The sequence below is a fragment of the Natrix helvetica genome (assembly GCF_964273705.1).
Source record: "Natrix helvetica genome assembly, chromosome: 2".
NCBI lineage: Eukaryota > Metazoa > Chordata > Lepidosauria > Squamata > Natricidae > Natrix > Natrix helvetica.
Window position 1 is genome coordinate 220,362,617 of NC_138552.1, and position 21,649 is coordinate 220,384,265.

General features: G+C 38.0%; 1 protein-coding gene and 1 long non-coding RNA gene across 3 annotated transcripts; one reads left to right on the forward strand and one right to left on the reverse strand.

The window, feature by feature from the left end:
• Nucleotides 1-1,286: 1,286 nt before the first annotated feature.
• RBM34 (RNA binding motif protein 34) lies at nucleotides 1,287-17,648 on the reverse strand. The gene is made up of 11 exons (XM_081943173.1): nucleotides 17,382-17,648; nucleotides 15,062-15,233; nucleotides 11,944-12,080; nucleotides 10,334-10,532; nucleotides 7,798-7,857; nucleotides 5,432-5,475; nucleotides 4,503-4,586; nucleotides 4,309-4,372; nucleotides 4,019-4,061; nucleotides 3,345-3,463; nucleotides 1,287-2,094 (listed from the first exon to the last, which is right to left on the reverse strand). Exons 1-11 carry the CDS (start codon nucleotides 17,489-17,491, stop codon nucleotides 1,819-1,821), a joined length of 1,308 nt encoding a protein of 435 aa, XP_081799299.1. The 5' UTR covers nucleotides 17,492-17,648; the 3' UTR covers nucleotides 1,287-1,818.
• LOC309387058 lies at nucleotides 17,536-21,580 on the forward strand. Of its 2 annotated transcripts, none has more exons than XR_014174531.1 (4): nucleotides 17,536-17,659; nucleotides 18,897-19,191; nucleotides 20,095-20,276; nucleotides 21,366-21,580. It is a non-coding gene; the product is annotated as an uncharacterized lncRNA (long non-coding RNA). The 2 variants fall into 2 exon arrangements; XR_014174532.1 differs by having other exon boundaries at nucleotides 20,095-20,271.
• The last annotated feature ends 69 nt before the right edge of the window (nucleotides 21,581-21,649 follow it).

Here is a 21,649-nt window from a genome sequence, read left to right on the forward strand (position 1 = left end):
CAAGCATTGACCACTCTGTTGCTGAAGTCGTATTTTCTGCAATCAAGTTTGGAGCGGTTTACCTTGAGTTTGTATCTGTTGTGTGCTTTTATATTATTGAGGTTGAAGCTGAAGTAGTTGTTGACAGGTAGGACGTAGCAGATAATTTTGTGTACTACACTTGGGTCAGACCATAGGGACAGTAGTTCTAGATTCTCCAAACCCAAAATTTCAAGCCTGGTGGCATAAGGTATTCTGTTGCGAGCAGAGGAGCAGAGTACACTTCTCGTGAAATACCTCTGGACTCGCTTAATTGTGTTAATGTCCAATATACAGTGCGGATTTCAGACGGATGAGCTGTATTTGAGAATTGTTATAGCAAAGGTTTTGTATGCCCTAGTTTGCAGTACAATATTACCAGAGAAGAATTTCGGAGGATTAACGACTCTTAATGCCTTTTTGGCAATGCTATTACAGTGAGCTCTGGCATTTAGATCATTTGAGATGAGAACACCAAGATCCTTGATCTCGTGGTTAATTGTCTATGGAACTGGTTTGGACAGAAATCGTGCAAATCAACCCATTGCCGTCTATCAGCATTAAGTCGAAATTAATGCTGAATGATTTTTTTTCAGTATCTATCATCAGTGATAAACTGGAGCAGACTAATGTGAGCGAACAGAGAAACCTATTCTAGTTTTGTCAGAACCAGGCCATAATTTTACGCTTTCTTATAAACCCCGAGACATACATTTTATTAGAATACCCTGATCCCTCATAGCAATTACAATAAAAGGAAACCCTACTACAAGCTGCCTGCTTTCTTCATGTTATGAATAAAAAGCGGCAACTAGATATTAAATACAGGGTTTGAAAAAGACAATTAATATAGGTATAATCTGTTTTTTTCCATGGGGGAAAATATCTAATCTTAGAATTCTGACACCATTAAATCACTATCAGAATAATCTGTAATCAAATAATGTTAATATAATTCATGTAAGAATAGTAAAAGAATATTGTGTAAAAGAAAAAATATTGATGACTGTTGAGGATTCACAAAACTTCCCATATCTGATTGGAAGTTGAATAAATTCTCTTTTGCATTTGTTCAACTTCAGTTCAACCTCGAAAGAAATACTTGTTGATATTGTACAACAATACTTTTCAAAGATTTGAAAGCTGCAGTATTAGATACTAAATGAAGGCTGAGTTAAATAGCATTTATTCCCTACACAATCTCTTCAAAAGAATATATAATTACATAACATCACAGCCAGCAATGTGAAAGTTGGGGATAATCAGATTAGATCAACAAATGGCCAGGTTATCATAAAAAATATCTATTATTGAATACATAGAAAGACCTGCACCCTAATTACCAATAGCAATTAGCACATAACCAAATACTGCAGGTACTTTTGTACCACGGTATTCCAAAAAACAGGGCCAACATGAAATAATTTAAAATTGTCCAGTGTAAACTATAAACCACTTTCCAACGTATTTATGTTAATGTACACATATTTAACAGAAAGGACAAATAAACATTACAAAGAACACACTTGTAAATAATTAATTGTCTGTTGTTAGAACCCTTTAAGAAAGGCTTTCTGGTATTTATTTACATCATATGGATAATAGATGAAATATATTAAAATAGTCATAAATTTCTAGTGTGACGTTTTTAATTTATCTTCCAATGTTACCTTTGCAAATTAGATGAGCTTCTAAATTGTGAAAATGGAGATAAAATATGTAAGAAATCCAAAAGATTTTCTATGTGATAAATTTTATTTAAAAGCATCTTAACATTACAAATATATCTTAATACTGTTATCATTTGGGTTTTCTCATTTTCATGCTATTTTTTGATTTGGCTTTTTTGCTCTTTTTCCCTGGGTCTGCCTTTTCACCAACAAAAAAATTAGAAGATCCTTCTGGTTTTTTTAGAGAAGTAGTCTTTGTGTATTTCAATCGAACAGAGCTCTTTGCATTTTTGTTTGATTTCTTCTGTTCTTCTTTCTCTCTTTTTACACAATGTTGCACTCTTAGCTTTCTTCCTTGTAATTCAGATTGGTTTAGTTTCAGAGCAAGGTGTACAGCATCTATGGTCTTTAAGGAGAGAAAAAAAGCAACTCATAAAATTCCTCTTACATGGACTGAGAAGGGGAGGGCTATTTCCTCATCACAATACAACCCCTTGCATTCTTAACAGATGATTTGGAATAGGGGTGTCAAACTGGTGGCCCACGGGCCGGATGCATCACGTGCAGGCCATGCCCACCCCAGCTCTGTGAATGGGAAAAATGTCACAAGACATGTGATGGCAACGTGACATGGCGAGTTTGACACCCATGATTTGGAGGGTAAGGGACACTTCAGAGCACCTCTGCACCGTACACAGTAAGAAGACGAAAAGTAATTCCTTCAAGGAAGCACTCCTCCGATCACTTAATGCCACATTCTACTCTAATAACTGCCCTTTAATTTCAAGCATAGCATATCCATTGGGAAATCCAACTATGTACAAGAAGGATTTGTATCATTACCTTATGAATCAGTTTTGCTGTTCAGACTCATTAGCTATAGTTGTCACAAGAAACAACACAGGAGAACTCTCTTCTAATGCTATTCTTGATTACTGCAAATGAAAGGATGGCGATTTTGCTCCCCTATTTTCCCCAAATGATCGATTGATAACCATGCAAAGTATTCATGCTTTGGGTTACACTGCAGGTTAAGGGTAAATGTGCAAAAAGTGAGAAAGAATGAAATAAGCTGTTAAATGAATGATTTGAAAATTAGTGTTCTATTATAGCATTGCCTGCTGTTTTCAACACTTTGCTGATTTGTGCCATTCCAGGAACAGAGTGGCATACCCATCTCGTCATTTTTAATGGCCAGATTTTTAATTACTGCCGTTCTTTCAACAGACAGTAAAGTAATAGCTAACTTATTGAGCATTCAATTCCCAGATTATCCTTTATTGCTGGGAGAACATTACTGATGACTGATTTACACCCACAAATGTACCCCTTTTACTAAATTGAGTTTTTCTCAATTTAGAAGATTACTATCTTTGTGAGTGGAGTAAGTGTGCAAGATTCATGTAAATACTTGATGATTAGTGCTCTCTTTGTGAAGTTACAAGGGAGATGTCTAGATATGGGTATTAGTGGAGTTTGATGCAGTTTCAATGAATTATTTAGGAGATGCTTAATTATTCCTAATTGTTTACCATGAAGTTTTACTGTGTTGCTATCCCCTGAGTGCAATACTGAATGCTAGATTAAATAACCAATATAGTTATGATTTAAAGCCATGGTAAATTTGTTATTGCAGCCGTTGAGTAACTAACATACCTCAAATAGAACATAACCAAATCCTTTGCCGATGCCTGTGCTTCGATCTCTCACAATTCGTACACCTGTCACATTTCCACATTCCAAAAAGTGATTTCTTACAGTCTCATCATCAATTTCTGTAAATACAACATCTTTTATAAATGTGCAGCTATTAAAACACAACCATTTTAGCGACATGACCACATTTCTATTACTATTTAAAGTTTCTATTCTTTTTTAAACAGATACAAATATGGTTGCCACCTCTATCTGCTTAAAAGAAAGATTAAGACTGTTGGGACAGTATTGACAAGGAAATAGCTCTATATCCCTTACTTATGTTTTAGTTAGGCTATTATGGCATACTTCATGAATTAGGTTACAAATTTACCAATTCAAAGCACCTTTTTTTTTTTGCTTTATCTGCATTTGTAGATACATTATGTTTATACATAATTATAAATCAAGAACTTACAAAAACAAAATGCAGCTTGGGACTAAAAGAAACAAGTAAGCTGAGACATTCTGGTTTGAAGGTGTGACTTAATGTTAATTTTAAACCAGTCTTTTGCATTTACGTTTGTTAACATCTTTACAGATATACTCACTCCATTAATCTGCAAATGTATAATTTTCTACCAAAGTAATGTACATTTGTTTTGAATCGATTAACATTAAATTATAATACATACCATAAGGCAGATTTCCTACAAATATTGATCTTTTGTTATCATGCTGCAAAACAAACAACAAAAAGAACTGACTCAGAGACTTAAAGAAAAAGCTAGAAAAAGATATATAGTATTTGAATTATGTCTATGGAGATTCTAAATCATGTCATGGTTGTCCCAAAGGTACTTTTCAAAAAACAACTGAAGTTTGTTTTTCCTTGAAGATGTTTCGTTTCTCATCCAAGAAGCTTCTTCAGTTCTGAAGTTGCCTTTTGAAAAAGCACCTTTGGGATAGCGTTTGAATTACTTACACAAGTAGATTTTGAAGCAAGGTCAACTCTGATATGGAATCCACTGGTAATTTCTGTTCCATTACTATGAAACCGTAAAAAAGGAAGTAATAATATAAGTTACCACTAAATTTGATTTGAACATTGTTTATTTTGTAAATAGTATTTAATAATTAAGACTGATATCTTAATGTGGTAATTAAAAAAATACATACCATTTTAAGGCATTATTTGCTGCAGATTCCTCCTTGAAAACAACATAAGCATTAACGTATTTCATATTAGGGTGTAGTTTTTGCCTAAAGGAAAAAAGAAACCATAATATTTGCTATATTCTATATTATATAATTGAAGGTTACATTATCACATAAAGATGAACTTTTATGCATTGGGACACTAGTCGTAACTGAATTTAGGATTTGCTACAAAACTTTTAAATTTAAATCCTGTTTAAATTCAGAATTAAGAGGTAAGATACGTTTTCTAAGGAATACATTATAATTTCTTGAATCCAGATTACAGCTCAACCATGGAGAGTCTACAGCTATCCAGATTTTATTGAACTACTACAGGATTTCCCCAGCAAATTGAAAAGCCACAGGTGGCTTTCTATAATCCACAGAGTAAACTTCTGTTACTCTTTTAGTTACAATTTCTCATAATATAAAGAAATATAAATAACTCAATTGTGCTATGGTCAAGGAACAGGGCCATTTCTTAATTCAATAGTTAGCATTTGAAGGGGCTGTTATTTGCACCAGGTCTGTTCCAGTTTTACAATTAAAACTTTACTATAATTTGCAAAAGTAAGGTTACATGTTGCAAAGCTAATTTCAATTTTTACTTTGGCCCAGAATAGCTGAAGGATGCCCTGATATAAGCAAAATGCACTAGTATGATACATCAGTATTTTCTGTTATAAGCATTTTATTTTAAATTAGGGCTAACAGACCCAGGCTGCAAAAAAACATTACCAGCAACATAATTAAATGGCAGCAAAGAACTAGACGTTTAAAAAAAATATTTATTTGCAGCTATCTAGTGATCATCCAGATTTTTAAAGCCAAGATGTAATAGCCCCAATATAAGAATCAACAAAGTATAACCTGTACATCTATTCTCATGAAGAAATTACAATACATACTTTATAGCAGCCATTTTTTTGGATATTGCATCTTCTGCTGGAATCTTAAAAGAGAAAAAATAATATATTATTAAGTAGGTGTTATTTAGCAATATCATGAACATTTGCAATTTTCTTTAAACACCGACAGGAGAGATAAACTGGATAAACATTTCTAGCCACGCTAGCATTCATCTTATAGCACTAATCTCAATCTCTCTCTCTCTCTCTCTCTCTCTCTCTCTCTCACACACACACACACACACACACACACACACTCCCTCTCATAATGAAGCAGCCTGGAACAAAGCCTTCAACTGAGAAGACGGTATGCAAACATTTCCTCTCTTTCTTTGCCTGGGGGAAAAATAACATTTTCTTATATTACACTGCTGACTTCCTGCCAAGTCCAAGGTTAAATGTGCTGTTGGAGATCTATCCTGAACTCACAAAGAAACGATGGAAGGAAATTATTTGTTGTTGTTAGTTGTGAAGTCGTGTCTGACCCATCGCGACCCCATGGACAATGTTCCTCCAGGCATTCCTGCCCTCTACCATCCTCTGGAGTCCATTTAAGCTCACATCTACTGCTTCGGTGACTCCATCCAGTCATCTCATTCTCTGTGGTCCCCTTCTTCTTTTGCCCTCAATCTTTCCCAGCATTAGGCTCTTCTCCAGTGAGTCCTTCCTTCTCATTTGGTGACCAAAGTATTTGAATTACATCTTCAGGATCTGGCTTTCTAAAGACCAGTCAGGGTTGATCTCCTCTAGGACTGACCGGTTTGATCGTCTTGCAGTCCAAGGGACTCACAGGAATTTTCTCCAGCACCTTAGTTCAAAGGCCTCAATTCTTTGGCGCTCAACCTTTCTTATGGTCCCACTTTCAAAGCCATACATTGCAACTAGGAAAACCATAGCCTTGACTATTCACACTTTTGTTGGAGGGTGATGTCTCTGCTTTTTAGTATACTGTCTAGATTTGCCATAGCTTTCCTCCCCAGGAGCAAGCGTCTTTTAATTTCTTGGCTGCAGTCCCCATCTGTGGTGATCTTGGAGCCCAGAAAAGTAAAATCTGTCACTACCTCCATCTCTTCCCCATCTATTTGCCAGGAATTGAGAGGACCGGATGCCATGATCTTAGTTTTCTTAATGTTGAGTTTCAAGCCAACTTTTGCAACCAATAATTTTTGGTTAAATTATGCACATCTCCTAGACACAGTATTCTCCTGTTCCTCCTTATCTGCTTCTCCATTTGTCTAATAAATACAGTATGATCCTACTAGCAGCAGTCATTTAATGTTAAGTATTACACAGACAGAAAATCAACAAGCAGAAGACCTATTGGTAATCTTTTCATAAGGGTCAGTAAAAAGAGAATTAAAATAATAGAGTTCAAACAAGGAATTTGTATCTTCCAAACATGTTAATTTGGAGCCAATTGATGAAAGATTACGTTGAGAAAAATGCTAATGAAAAGAACCGAGTTGTTTAAAACAATGTAGTATTTATGTTATTCAGTAATCTGTCATTCCACATGAAACTCTATACATACTTTTCATACCACCATAAAACTTGAGGCGACCTTTTAGAAGCAATTGAATTGTCTTACGTACTCTTATATAATGCATTTAGCAGTTAGCCAAATTACATTAATTTGCTAGTTTTACATCATAATCAATTATGAAATTTGAGATGGTTTCTTAGAAACAGAATTGAATTATCTTACATACTAAAATATATTTAGCAGCTGACCAAATTAAATTAATATGCTGGTTTTACACCCAACCACAATCAATAGGCTCACTGGCTTATAACAAATTCAATGAAATGATAATTTAAACATCGATGTAACATATCAGTAGAAATGCCTATCAATAAAGAAGAATGAAATGAAAGACACGGCACCATAAACTAACAAATTCATGACAATTTTCTCCACATTAATTTGTATTTTAATAGCTTCCAAAGGCCAGTAGAGAGAGGGCAAGCTTGATTTTCAATGAGAGGCTATTCCTCAGCAGTGTGCCCCTATAGAGGAAGAAGTTCCACCTAGCCTACTTAAATATTCAACATTATTTGGTTTCCAACAAAAACCATTTAAATGACTGGCTTTGCTTAACAACCCATGGCATTCACTTAACAACCACAACATATGCTTAAACACTGTGATATTTGCCTAATGACTGCTGCTGGGGAAAAAAAAAGACTGAAAAATTACTTCGTCACATGGGTGCCTCAATTTATGACTATAATGACTTATGATTGGATTTCTGGTCCCAATTACAGTCATAAGTCAAGGACTATTCATATATGGTACACTTTTGGTGCAAGCCAGAAACTGAAATTATTTACTAGTAAAGAATCACAAAATGAAGTAAATAACATACCAAAGAACGGAAACGAATTGATTCAATCTGTCCATAGTCTTTGAAAAATGACTTCAGCATCTAAATTCAAAGAGGTATAATTTTATTAGGTCAAGACGTATACTAGTGTTTGAGAAACAGCAGCAAACACTTAATCCATATACAATGAATGGAACACCGGGAACTCTAAATAATATCTATTTGACCAATGACTAAAGGATACAATAAAAATTAGTAGTAGTTGGTTTTTTTTGCAGAATTATTAAAGATTAAATCAAAACAAAAACAGTATACAAAGGTAACGGGGTTTCTTTTTAAGTTAAAAGAGTAACACAAAAAAACTCTACATAAAATACTTTACCCTCTTTCTCTATGCATACTGTGTTTCTCCAAAAATAAGACAGGGTCTTGTTTTCTTTTGACTCCCGAAATAAGCGCTTGGCCTTATTTTCGAGGAGGTCTTATTATTTTTGAGGTGCAGGAGGCAGCGAGTATGCTCAACTCATGGCTGCTGCTGCTGTGTTGCACGTCGCTGGCCCTGCCGCTCCTTTTGCAGCAGCCATTAGCGTGACACAAGAGGCGCGTTGGCTAGGGTTGCGGGAGCGGCCATTAGGTAAGGGTGTGTGGATTGCATAGGGCATGTTCCCCCCTCTCTTTCCGCCCCCTTTGGCCTCACCTCACCTCATGTTGTTTGTGTGGCAGGCAACCAGAGGAAATGGCGGGGCTGCACATGCGTTTAAATATTTTCAGGGAGGGCTTATTTTGGGGGAGAGGGCTTATTTTAGCACATGCGCTAAAAATCCTGATTGGGCTTATTATCTGGGGAGGTCTTATTTTTGGGGAAATAGGGTAATTACTCACAACAAAATGTGCTTTACAAAATCAATAGGCCAGCACAATATTATGGTTATAGATTAATGAGGGGTCTCCAACCCCAAGTCTGTAGACCAGTAGCAGGCCGCGGCATGCCAGTAAGTGGGCCACACAAACATGCGAAGCACACAAAATCACATCCTCTCTGGTCCACAGAAAAATCTCTCTCCAGAGAACTGGTCCCCAGTGCCCAAAAGTTGAGGGCCGCTGGATTAACAGATTCAGACTGCAAAACATTGTCCATGTTGTGGGTAGCAAATGTGAAGCTCTTTGCTTTCATCAGTGAAGGTCAATACATGCAAGCCACATCTATATTATTGGATCAGAAGCAGAGACTCAAATGCAACTCTCCAAACATTCATAAAATCACATGATCCAGAGCAACATGCTGCAGAGATAAAGTGGAGGGTGAGATAGAATCATACTGAACAATTTCGCCCTGTGGCAGAAGACAATCAGAAATGTAATTAATGAATTAAGTATTCAGAGCAAAAGTAGTCCTTGATTTAAAATCATTTGTTTAACTACTGTTCAAAGTCATGACGACACTGAAAAAAGTGATTTATAACCTGCCCTCTCACTCATGACCGTCGTGCATCCCCATGGTCACGTGACCGAAATCCAAGCGCTTAGCAACCGGCATGAATTTATGATGATTACAGCATTCCACGATCACTTGATCACCATTTGCAATTTTCACTGTCAATGGGTGAAGCCAGATTTGCTTAACAATAGTGTTATTCTCTTAATAATTGCAGTGACTCGCTTAACGACTATGGCGTGAAATTGGGCACAACTCACTTTCAAGGTATTGATTACCATCTTTAAAGCGCTCCATGGCATAGGACCTAGTTATCTGCAGGATCGCATCCTACCACACACGTCCCTACGACCAATCCGCTCACACAGGGAGGGACTCCTCCTGGTGCCGTCCGCTAGGCAATGCCAGCGGGTGACACCTAGGAGTAGGTCCTTCTCTGTGATGGGCCCAACCCTCTGGAATGACCTCCCCCCCCGACATCAGAACCACCACCGACCTCCGCTCCTTCCGTCAAAAATTAAAAACTCACCTGTTTCAATCAGCTGGCCTGGCACTCTCTTAGTTTTGTCTCCCGGGGATATATTTTAACTGGGTTTGGGTATTTTAATTGGGGATGTTTTTTAGGGTTTCCATAGCATATTTATTTCTTGTACAGTCTCTTCTCCTCCATCTAAATGTTTAGTATTTAATTGTTTTTATACTATTTATATTGTTATTCATGTATTTTACCTGCATTTTATCTGAGTGTACACCGCCCCGAGTCCCTTTTTGGGAGAGGGGGCGGTTTAGAAATCCAAGAAATAAATAAAATAAATAAATAAACAATCACCTTTCTCAGCAACAGAAAGTTTGGCCCCAATTGTGGAAATTGTTGTCCCAGTTGCATAGGTCAAGGATTAACTGTATTAGCTGAATGGTGATGATGGTGTAAATTAAATCAGTTATATTTCTTTTTCTTTAACTTATGTTTTAAATTTTTGGATACACAACATTTTACTTCTTTTCTGTATTTTGCTTAAAGTTGTTTATACGAGAACGGAACAGTGATAGGCACTTATTTATTAATGTAACGTTTTAAAAAATGCTTAAAATAATCTGTTGTTTTAAAGAAAGTACAAATATCCTGCTATCATAGTTACTCACTTGTGCTGTATAAGAAACAGGTAAATTCCCCACAAAAAGAGTCCTCTTGTTCTTTAACTTTTCTTTAGCCAGATTAACTTGAGTTTTCTTTTTTTTCATTTGAGCAGCTTCCTCTGAGGTTGGAAAAAGTTTGGTAGCCTTATTTTTCATTTGTATTACTTCTGCTTCTGCTTCACTTGCATGAGCCAAATCACATTTCCTTGACAAGAAATTTATAACCAAGTTATTAAACTGAGCATATGTAAATAATTGTATGTGTTCACAGTCACACACAAAAATCAGCATTTGAAGACTAACTTTTCACTGACAAATATCGGTTCTAGAGAGATTGCAATTATCTACATTAAAAGCATGCAATTACGATTATTTAACTAACATGCAATCAACAAGCTTTGAGGAAAAAGGAAACACAGAAAAACCATTGCTACAATTTTTAGCATGACACATACTTACTAGTAACTAAGTCCTTCTTATCAGATTTATTTCTAAATAATCATACAAAGTACTGTCTTAAGAGACAGTTCATGTTACAAACAGAATTGTCATGAGGCGTTATCACTGTAATGGTATGTGAGAATGACCTTGGGAAACTGGGTAAAGATACTGCCTAAGGCAGCGGTCCCCAAACTTTGCAGCTTGGCAGCCCGGATGGGCGAGGGGAATCAGGCTGCTCAAGCAGCAGGCTGGCACACACACTCATGCATACACAGCTTGAATGCAAGCGTAGCTGCATTTGCTGCCCAGCTGCTCTGAGTCAAACTATGTGCATTTTGCCAGCTCGCTGCTCACACAAGTCAAGCAGCACAACAGCATATGTATACCAGCTCACGGCCCAGTTGTGAATAGGCCCCAGCCCAGTAGTTGGGGACCCCTGGAGTAAGGAATGGTCATATAAGAGGAAACATAGCCCGTAGCTGCATAGTGGGCAAAGCTAGAGGTTCATGAGAGATCCTCTCTAGTTATCAATGTGGAAAGGAGTTGGTGAGACAATTCTATTTTCAGATTTGTAAGATTCTGTTAATGTAGCTTTACGATGAAGTCAAATTAGTCTGATTATCTGGTAAGGCTGACAATCATTTTCAGCTAGAATACAGCACACATGCAGTGCTTGACTTACAACAGTTGATTTAGTGACCATTCAAAGTTTACAACAGCACTGAAAATTGACTTATGACTGTTTTTCACACTTATTACCATTTCAGCCTCCCCATGGTCACATGATCAAAATTCAGACTCTTGGCAACTGACTCATATTTATGACAGTTGCAGCGACCTGGGGTCATGTGATCCCTTTTGCAAGCAAAGTCAACGGGAAGCCACTTAGCAACTGTTAGTAATTTAACAACTGCAGTGATTCACTTAACAGCTGTGACAAGAAATGTCATAAATGGGGCAAAACTCACTTAACAAATGTCTCACTTAGCCACAGATTTGGGGCTCAATTGTTGAAGACTACCTATATTTATTTTAATAACAATAGGGTCTTTTAAGAGGCATGCTACATTTTTAACCTGCTAATCTGCCCTTTCCTTAGGACCCAGACAGTAACTAACCAATATGTGAAATTAAATATAATACATAACAAATGTTCTGTATAGTTTTTCATTTACCTGTTTGCTACTGCTTCATTTGCTAGAGAGGTATCTTTCTTAGATTTCTTCATTTTTTTAAAAGGCTGTCTTTTAGTTGATGAATCTTGAATTTCTGTGACACTTTCCTCTTCCTTATGGTTGCGTTTTTTACTTTCCTTTTAAAATCAATACACAGTCAAACATGAAAGATTAAAGTGTTACACAATCTCAGGAAGGTGAGAATATTCGCATATAGTTTTGCTAAATTTGGCAAATTTGCTAGTTACTAATGCCTCATAGCATTCCAGATTGTATACCTTATAAATGGAAACTGGACAATTGCTCATGTTAATTGTTGCACCTAAGAATAGTAGCCAAGATCTTCTATCAGATGGAAGTAAAATGGAATCTGGGCCCATCTTTTATTAAAGTCCAATTATCACAATGGTCTAAAATCCCCCAAATCGGACAGGGAGAAACATGTATGGAAAGCAATTCAAGTCATAAAAACGAGGACTGTATCTGTGGTCCTTCTGTTCTAGGTCTCTGTACTAAAAAGTACATGCATTTTTGTTTTTTTTAGAAAAGGAAGACATGATAAGATATTAAGTTACCTAGTTAAATTTTCCTTTATGTGACAGAGCCTAAGAAAGTATTGGAGCACTTAGAACCAACCACTTTTAATTAATTTCAATTTAGTAAGATGCCTAATAGGCAGAAAGCCAACTTTAGGCTAGTTTCTTGTCTTACTAAAGCTACTAAATGAAGAACCGAAAGAGCCCAATCATTTAAACAGAGATATTTCAATTTCCAATTCATTTCTATTTATAGAATTTGGGATAAGGATCTAGTTACATGACTTTTGAAAGCATTATTACAATTTCAATCATAAATCACAATCTTGGAATTAAACTGTGAAGAAGAGTTCCAAGAACATAACTTTCAATTTAGGTTAAAAAGCCTTTTTAAATTGAATTTTAAAGCAGCAATTATAAAAATTATTAAACAAGGTTTAGAGTGAATGAAAAAGACCTAATGGTATTGTAAAGAACCAGTTCAAATTCCTATATTTTATATTCTAACATGTTTTCCAAGTGCAATTATGGAATTCTTGTCCTATATTGTAGCAGAGATTGGAACTGGATTGAGTATTTTTTTAAATTTGTTAATACACAATTTGGACTAGGAAGTGAATACTGTAGCAATCAAATTTTCTGATAAAAATTATTTATGAATGGTAAAATGAGAAAGAAAAAAAATAATGTGAACAGCACCAATTTTTCCAAAGTGGACAAGTAGGCATGAAAATGGGAGACACAAAATGGGCAAAGTGATGCATATTAGCACATAAAATCCAAACACCATTATACTTCCATGGCATCTCAACTGACAGTGACTGATCATGAAAGGGATTTGGGGATCAGGGTGTACAAGTCAAAAAAGTTAACCCAGTGTGCAGCTATTCTAAGGCAATCTCCTTCAAAACAAGCTTCAATCCCGAGGCCTCGTGAACATATTTGTATAATTTTCTTAGCAACAATATGGGAGAGACTTGCTATTATTTTCTTCTGGGATGTTTTTTCAACTTCCCAATGTAGCTTAGAGCCTATAGCCAAGTGCTCTTCCACTCACAACAAGGTCCAATTCTGCTTAATTTTTCAAGCTGAGTCACAGTCATATAGGGCAGCTATAGTGATCTAAAAAGAGCAAATGTCATTTTGGCATCATTAAGGGAAATGAATGTACAACAGGCAATATAATAATGACTTTATATGACCTCTCAAAGATGAGACTACATTTGGAAGGGCTATGATTAGGTGTTACACCTAAAAAGAGTGTTATAAAGTTAGAAGGCAGATAAAGAATACATGGTGAAAGTATATAAATGACATAAAACACCTGATGGGGCATTTATATCTCTAAGTGGTTGCTGGACTAAGAGAGAAGGTTCCACCTCCATATTGTACCAATTAAGTACCATGTTTACCAGGGGTGGGTTCCTGCCAGTTCTAACCTCTTCTATAGAAGAGGTTCCACAAATCTACAGTGCCATTTAGAGCTGGTTCCAGCTCCCTCCCCCCGCCCGTCCGCACATCATCAAGATGAAGAACGAGAGGAGGAATTCTGGGAATTGAAGTCCACAAGTCTTAAAGCTGTCAAGTTTGAACACCCCTGGGTTTTTTTTTCTAAAGGGTTAGGGGTGCAAGGGTCTTGTAACTTGACAGCCTTAAGACTTGCGTGCTTCAAATGCCAGAGTTTCTGAGCCAACATTTTGGTTGCTAAGCAAGAGCGTTGTTACGAGTTTCACCACATTGTACAAGTTGGCCACGCCCACTGTTACATGGCCAACAAGCCACTCCCATTTGGTCACAGGGCTGGCAAGCCACTCCCACAAAGGCCACACCTACAGAAGAGGTTCTAAAAATTTTTGAAAGCCACCACTGATGTGTACTTAATCCAATGATGTCTAATGGTTTTATTGTTTTTAATATTTTATATCTTTACTTTAATTCTACTGTAAGCTGCCCAGAGGTGCTTGGATAGTGAAACAGGCAGCATATAAAATTAATAAATAATATGAAATCATTCATGGCATGGAAAATATGCCCAATAAGTTCTTTACATAATACACAAATTGTGCGATTTACTATCAACAGGTGTCACTAAGCTAATTTTTAAAAGGAAAGGAAAATTTAATGGCAGTTTGGGCTATTAGCAACCACTAGCTACCTTTCAAATTAGAGCAGGAGTGTCAAACTGGTGGATGAGTCATGCATAGGACACCCCCACCCCCACCCCCACAAAGGGAAAAAGATGGCGTGATACATCATGTGACAGCAACAGGTTGGACACCCGTGATTTAGAGGAAGAAGTCTTTGAATACCAGCTTTTATAATGGTCAGTGATATAAAAACAGAGGTCTACTCCCTTCCTGTCTATGATGGTGATCTTAATGACTGTATCTATATTTTATGATAAACTATGGATTACATAAAACTGGGGCCCTGATGCAACAGGGCTTTATGAAGACTGGAAATCAACTGTGATTATAGATATATTCTTCTGTTCAGATATGTCTGAAACTGGTTCATAGGTCAACAGCATTTTCGTGAGGCTGTTGTCACACCGATTTTAGAACATAAATTAGTTAACTTACTTTTGCCACAGCAACATACATTGGCTGTTTTTCAGCCCCAGGAGCACTGAAGAGTTGTAGGAGGACATCTGAATCGCAGGCTGTAGATTTGTTTTGAAAGAGGCTGCCAGCCACTTGCCCCACAACATAATCTTCACTTGATTCAGCAACAGCATTCCTGCCACATATTTTCCTATTTAAAAAAGAACAAGTCAGTCAGGATTCACTACAGGAAACAACTGCATCCAAAAACATTAACTGTTGATAATTTTCTCCAAGGTTTTTGAAAGGTATAAAAAGAGGGATGAAATGTTATCAACTGTGAAATCACGAACGATGAGAAACTTGAATGAAATTTGCCAGTTTATAGGGCATTGGTACTTAAGAATGCAGTGTTTATTACTGTTAACATAATTGTCCAAGTTTTATTACTAGCCTGTCATCCCCGTTTCTGTGTGTGTGTGTCTTTGAGTCAATGCTGACTACTGGTGACTGACTGTACTACTAGTCCAGTATTCCCAACGCATAGGGGGGCAATTTGAACCTTGTTTAAACCAAGTTAATGGCCTTTTAGGCTTCCTCCGTGTGAATAGAGTTCACTTTTTAGGTAAAGTAAGAATTATATGTCATGGGGGGGGGGGCATCAGGATTTTAGAGATGCTTGAATGGGGCATGGCCAGAAAAAGGTTGGGAACCACTGTACTAGTCCTTGTAGTTTTCTTGGCAATATTTCAGAAGTGGTTTGCCATGGCCTCCTTGCTCCTTCCCAAGAATGTCTGGACCAAGATCACCCAAGGATAAGGTGACCAGACGTTCCGCTTTTGGCGGGACAGTCCTGCTTTTTAATAATTTGTCCCGCTTCCCGCGTCGTTTTTAAAAAGTCCCAATTTTTGGTAAGGTGCGCGGCTGCGCACATGGCAAGAAAACACCACGCAGCAGTTTGCAACTGCCGCACATTGATTTCTACTGTCACAGGCTCCGGAAGCTGGGGCTTGTTTTGATGAGCGCGAAGCGACTGACAGTAGTTTGTGCTGGCCGCGCCCTCTCAAACTATTGTCAGTCACCCTGTGTTCAGCAAAGCAAGCCTGGGGAGGTCCTTTGTGGGCAGCCAGTCCTAGCCGCTTGCGCTTGGCGCTACGGCTGAAGTGAACCCCCAAAGCCCCCGCCGCCACTAAAATAACTGCTGCTGCCACCACCTCCTCCTCCTCCTCCAACAGCACCATCACATTTGCTGCCCGGTGCTGCGGCTGAGGTGGAGCCACCAAAGCTCCCACTAGTGCCCCTACCCATGGCAGCGGCGCCTCCCCCTCTGCTCGGAGCACCTGAGCTGGGCCCCGCGTTACCCCTGCCCCCTCCTTCTCCGCCGTGCTTTTGAGGAGCCATGAGGCCGTGGGAACCAGTAGGAAGGCGACGGAGGGGGCGGGAGCAGGAAAAAAACGCCTCATGGCTTCTCAAAAGCACGGCGGAGGAGGAAGAGGCAGCAGGGGTAATTCAGGGCCCAGCTCAGGTGCTCTGAGCGGAGGGGGTGGCACCGCCGCCGCTGCCATGGGTGGAGGCGCCAGCGGGAGCTTTGGCAGCTTCACCTCAGCTGCACCGCCAGGCAGCAAATGTGGTGGTGCTGTTGGAGGAGGAGGAGGAGGAGGAGGAGGAGAAGGAGGAGGAGGAGGCAGCAGTTATTCTGGTGGCGGCAGGGGCTCGTCGGCATCTTCAGCGGCAGCCCTGCCCCCGGTGAAAAAAACCGAAGATGGAGCAGATCCACGCAGATGATGTTGCCACAACATGACTGGAGGAGGAATTCTGGGAGTTGAAGTCCACAAGTCTTAAAGCAGTCAGGTTTGAAGACCCCTGGGGCTTTTTCCCCTAAAGGGTTAGGGGTGCAAGGATATAGACCAAATTTTAAATCAAGACCCCCCCCCCCTCCCCAGTCAATGCTGTCCCGGTTTACCAATGTTAAAATCTGGTCACCTTACCCAAGGAGTTTTGTGTCAAATGTAGAACTAGAATTCCCGGATTCTAACTTGGTGCCTTTAACCACTTCATCAAACTGGCCCTGAATCGTTTAATTGTCCCGAATCAGCTTTCAAGCTACCGATGCTTTTTCAGCAGATCAGCAGAATGGGAAAAATGGGGAAGCGGGCTTTGAGGGCGAAACACGTGGTACCCCCAGGCACAGCTGGAGCTCCAGCAACTCTCCCTTCTTGGAGGAGCCACCACAAACATCATCCTAGGCAAAGCGATCTGGCTCCGGGACCAAAGAAACAAAGCAACCGCCAGAAGCCCCCCAGACCCCTTTAGGAGAAGATGGGCAAACAACGAACATCCCCACAACCGCAATCCTCACCCTGCGGCTGGAGAAACTTTAACCGTCCGGGCGCGCTTCATCTTCGCTGGAAAGCTGCTGCTGCTGCTGCTGCTGCTGCTGCAGCAGCAGCCACTTCCGCCTTCAAGCATAGATCTAAACTAGCAAAGTAGAGGAGACTTCAGAGCCTTTCAAACTTCGCGGAGGATACACAAACACGGGTACATTCGCTTTCGTGTCGTCCGGATTTTTCCCTAGGCTATATTTGTGCGCGCTGGCTCTTTTGGCATCGTTGCCGACAGACTGGAAAAGACATCTCGGTAGGGTTTTTTACGCATTCCGATTGAAACTCAGAGAAACTGTTGAGACCTCCTTAAAAATTGGTGTGGGTCCCATCCTTACATTGTTCAGAGGAGGTGTTTGAAGATCTAGTTATTTTGTCACGCAAGGTGCGATCACGGAGCCTCCCCCCCCCCCAGCTTTTTTTTTAAATACAGTAATTGATTTTGCTTTGACTTGCTTTTCCAGCCTTGTTCTTTTTTTCTTTAATCAGTTGGGTTTTTACTTGTTAGCTGCTCAGAATGGTTTTGGAGTCAAGCAGTCTCTAAATAAAATTTTAAATGTTTAAGCAAACCAATAATGAGCTGAATAAATCATCTTTATTTAACTATGGTTTGTTGAATAAGCTATAGTAGGCTGGCAGCTATAAGCACTGATGCACTGCAGGAGTGGATGTTTCTAAGGATGGGTGTGCTATACAAAGTAGTTGTAATTGAAGTTCTGTAACTAATATAGGAGGGTCAGATTGGTGTAAACATTGGGTTATAATTCAGGAGGCATGAGTTCTAGTCCTGCCTTCGGCACAAAGCCAACTGGGAGATCTTGAGCCACTGACTTCATCTCAGCCCTAGGAAGAGGCAATGGCAACTATTTCTGAAAAACCTTGCCAAGAAAATTGCAAGGACTTCCCCAGACAGTCTCTGAAAACTGGATATGACAGAAGAAAAAACACAAGTATATTAGTTATTTACAAGGCTCCTGGACCATCAAGCCTAGGTGTACTTAATAGGTGGATTGACCTGCCTAGTGTGCTGAGTTTAATGGTGTTCAGAATGAGCGCTGTTTTACAGTAAGGAGATTGAACTGAACTCCAACCCAGCCTATCTCTAGAATAGATCATAACGTTAGGAGTGAATTACTTTATGGTAGTGTTTTTCAATCTTGGTAAATTTAGATGCATGGATCTTATCTCCCAGAATTCCCCAGCCATCCTATTGGTAGGGGAAATCTTAAAGCTTAAATTTACATATCTTAAAATTGCCAAGATTGGGAAACCTTGTGTCAACGCGTTTGTCTTTAGGTGACTGCCTCTTTCTAATTATAAAATAAAACCATGCAATCAAACCAACATGTTTTTAAAAAAACACTTTAAAAATGTAAATTAGGGCGAAGTATTATATTTTGCTCCTGGATAAATGCAAAGGTCTGCGATCACTGTCTATTAAGACTTGATTTTTCCATGCTATTTCAGTGAATTGTTTTCACTTCCTCTTGTAGAGACAGAAATTAGAGATTTGTCCCGGAAGTCTGAGCTCGAAAAAACGAGGCAAGAGCACTCTAACATTTATGTCTTCTACGTAGTATGCAAGCATTTAATTACAGTAGTATTTCGACCACAAGGTGAAGCATTCCGTTTTTGTCTCTCCGTCGCCGGCATTGTACGTCATATCGAGCTAATATATTCGATTGAAAAAGAACTTGCGCGCTCCCTGCTGGGTGTCCTATTCGGAAATGCTAAATGGTAGCAAAGGGACTCTTGAGAACAAAAAGCAGGAAATGAGAGAGAGCTACGGTACATTTACTTAGTGTTTTAAATAAGTCATTAAAACCTTGACCCACTTCCCCCCACCCCAATGCTTCAGTGGTCTTTCCGCGGCTATATCAATTGTGAATCCCTTGTTTCTCATATAATGATCTATTCCATTTTTAACACTAAGTGCCATCAAATCATTGTCGGTTTTTTTTTTCATATATAGTTCAAAAATACATCTGTATCTTTCAAACTTAAGGAACTTTATAACAAATATATTAACAAACATACAGATATTAAACTAAAAGGGAAAGATAGCAGGGTATATCCATTTTGTATGTTCCCATTATCAATTTTGCATTTGCAGAATAAGGTTGACCAATGAAGTCTTTTTAAATATTTTCTCAGGGACCAATAAACACACGAAAAATGATAGCTTGAATTAATCTCTTAAATCATGGTTTATATTCTTTTAACCCAACCGTTGACTTTTTATTGACCAGTTTTTGTAAATATTAGTTTACTCCAGTTTTTGTAAATATTAATATCTATACTTGAATGGTTTTTAAGCTTTTATAAATATTGTAGATTTAAAAGCATCCATTCCCCATAACAATCCTGAGAGTTTTAGATGACTCGCCTTGCTTACATTGCAAATTTAAAAGATATTTGATTAAATATATTGCTGTATTTCAGGCAATCAAAATAACTCTTGCACAAAGCAAATACGTTTAAATCTTGATTGGTTATAAGCTGATTCAAGTGTTAATATCTCTGCTTCCACAGGATTTAAAAAATAGGAGTTCTAATTTTCAAACTAGGATTGTCCCAGAATTGTAAGAACAATAGTAACAAATATGCTTTCATTTCTACATGTTTAGGGTAAGTATGTTTTGCATCATCTAATGTAGGAAATGCAATAAAGCTATGTATTGCTAATTATAGATCCAGACTCCAAGATTTGGAATGCAGGGGGCTATCTGGAATACAACCTTTAGGAATATAGTTTGGACTGTTTCAAGAGAAGGAAGTGCAAGGTCCTGGCTGGGCATCACCAAGTAGTTATAAACAAGCCTTGCTGAAGTACAGCTTCAGTGCTGCTGGGATATGCTGGCTTCTCTGGTGAGGTAAAAAGATTAAATTGCAACCAGTTTTTTTTTTTTAAATATACCACTTAAATTTAATTCTTGTACTTGGAAAGTATTGCAAGTCCTTATAAATGGAGTTTAATGTGGTGGTTATATGGCAACTTTTAAACTCTTCACAAGACATAGTTTGTATCAAACAAGTTAAGTTTTCTTACATTTATAAAGCTCCTTTTTTGCATTTGCAATGAGAAAGCTCAAATGACCGGTTTATCAAAATTTGATTTATTGTGAGTCCCAAAGGCCAAAACCCCATTTAGAGCCACACTGGTTTAATATTTTATGAGAGATTGTTGCCAAATTGTTTTCCACATTATCTTTATTGTTAAATCTATAAATTATGGTATGGAGAAATGAATTCTGCTTATTTCCCTATTGTTTTTTTATTGGAAACAATATTTTAAGAAGCTAACACAGCTTTCTAAGGATTGGTCATAAGAGCACTTTGTAGCAAGTATCCTTTTTAAGCAGAATACAACATTTCAAATGTAAAACACCTAGATGCTGAATTGTGTGTGAATGTACCAGAATTCAAATTAGTTTTGCTAATAACAGGGACATTGTTTTTGATAAACTGCAATCTCAGCTCATGTGAACAAGTTTGAAAAAGTAACAGATCTAGATCTCTTCCAACTTGTTTGGAAAAGATTCAGACAGCTCCATTATGGTTTATTGATGAACAACAATGTCCTGGTGCACACTACTTAAAATATATGTTTGCTTCATCTGCAAGTAGGCAACATTAATAATAAATTATAGGTAGCTCTATCAGTGGATTGTTCAGCATATCCAAATCATGTCCTCTGCTTTGTTCCTTTCAAGAAGAAAGCCAAAGGAAAAAAATGCAAATATACTGCATCTTATTTGAGACATTTGTTCCACAAGAATTCCAAACTTTTCTTTGGACAAAAAAGCTTACAAAATAGGTAACTACCACAAAACACAACAGTCTGCTCTTTTTTCTTATTTTGTATGTCATGAAGACCAGTACAATGTCTGCAAAATTAGTGATACTAATTTCTAATTAGTTCAATTATGGATTATTGGGGATTTTCTTCTTCTTTTTTAAAGGTGCTTACCCAACTCAAGATCACAGAAATCTCTACAGGTATGAAGGAGTTTGAAAGGTTTACCGTCTACCTAAGGGCATGGGGTCTTGTTACCTTGTTCACTGATCAATGTTTGCATATTCCCCTTTGTGCCCTTTTGATATTAGGAACTTCTAATAATTTATGGAGGTAGGAAAGATAATTTAAGCCTGAAATTAACTGAATTTTAAATTTGATCAAAAAGAACATTTATGTTGCCCCAATAACGAAGGTTATTATGACCAACAAATGAACAACACTGGATTT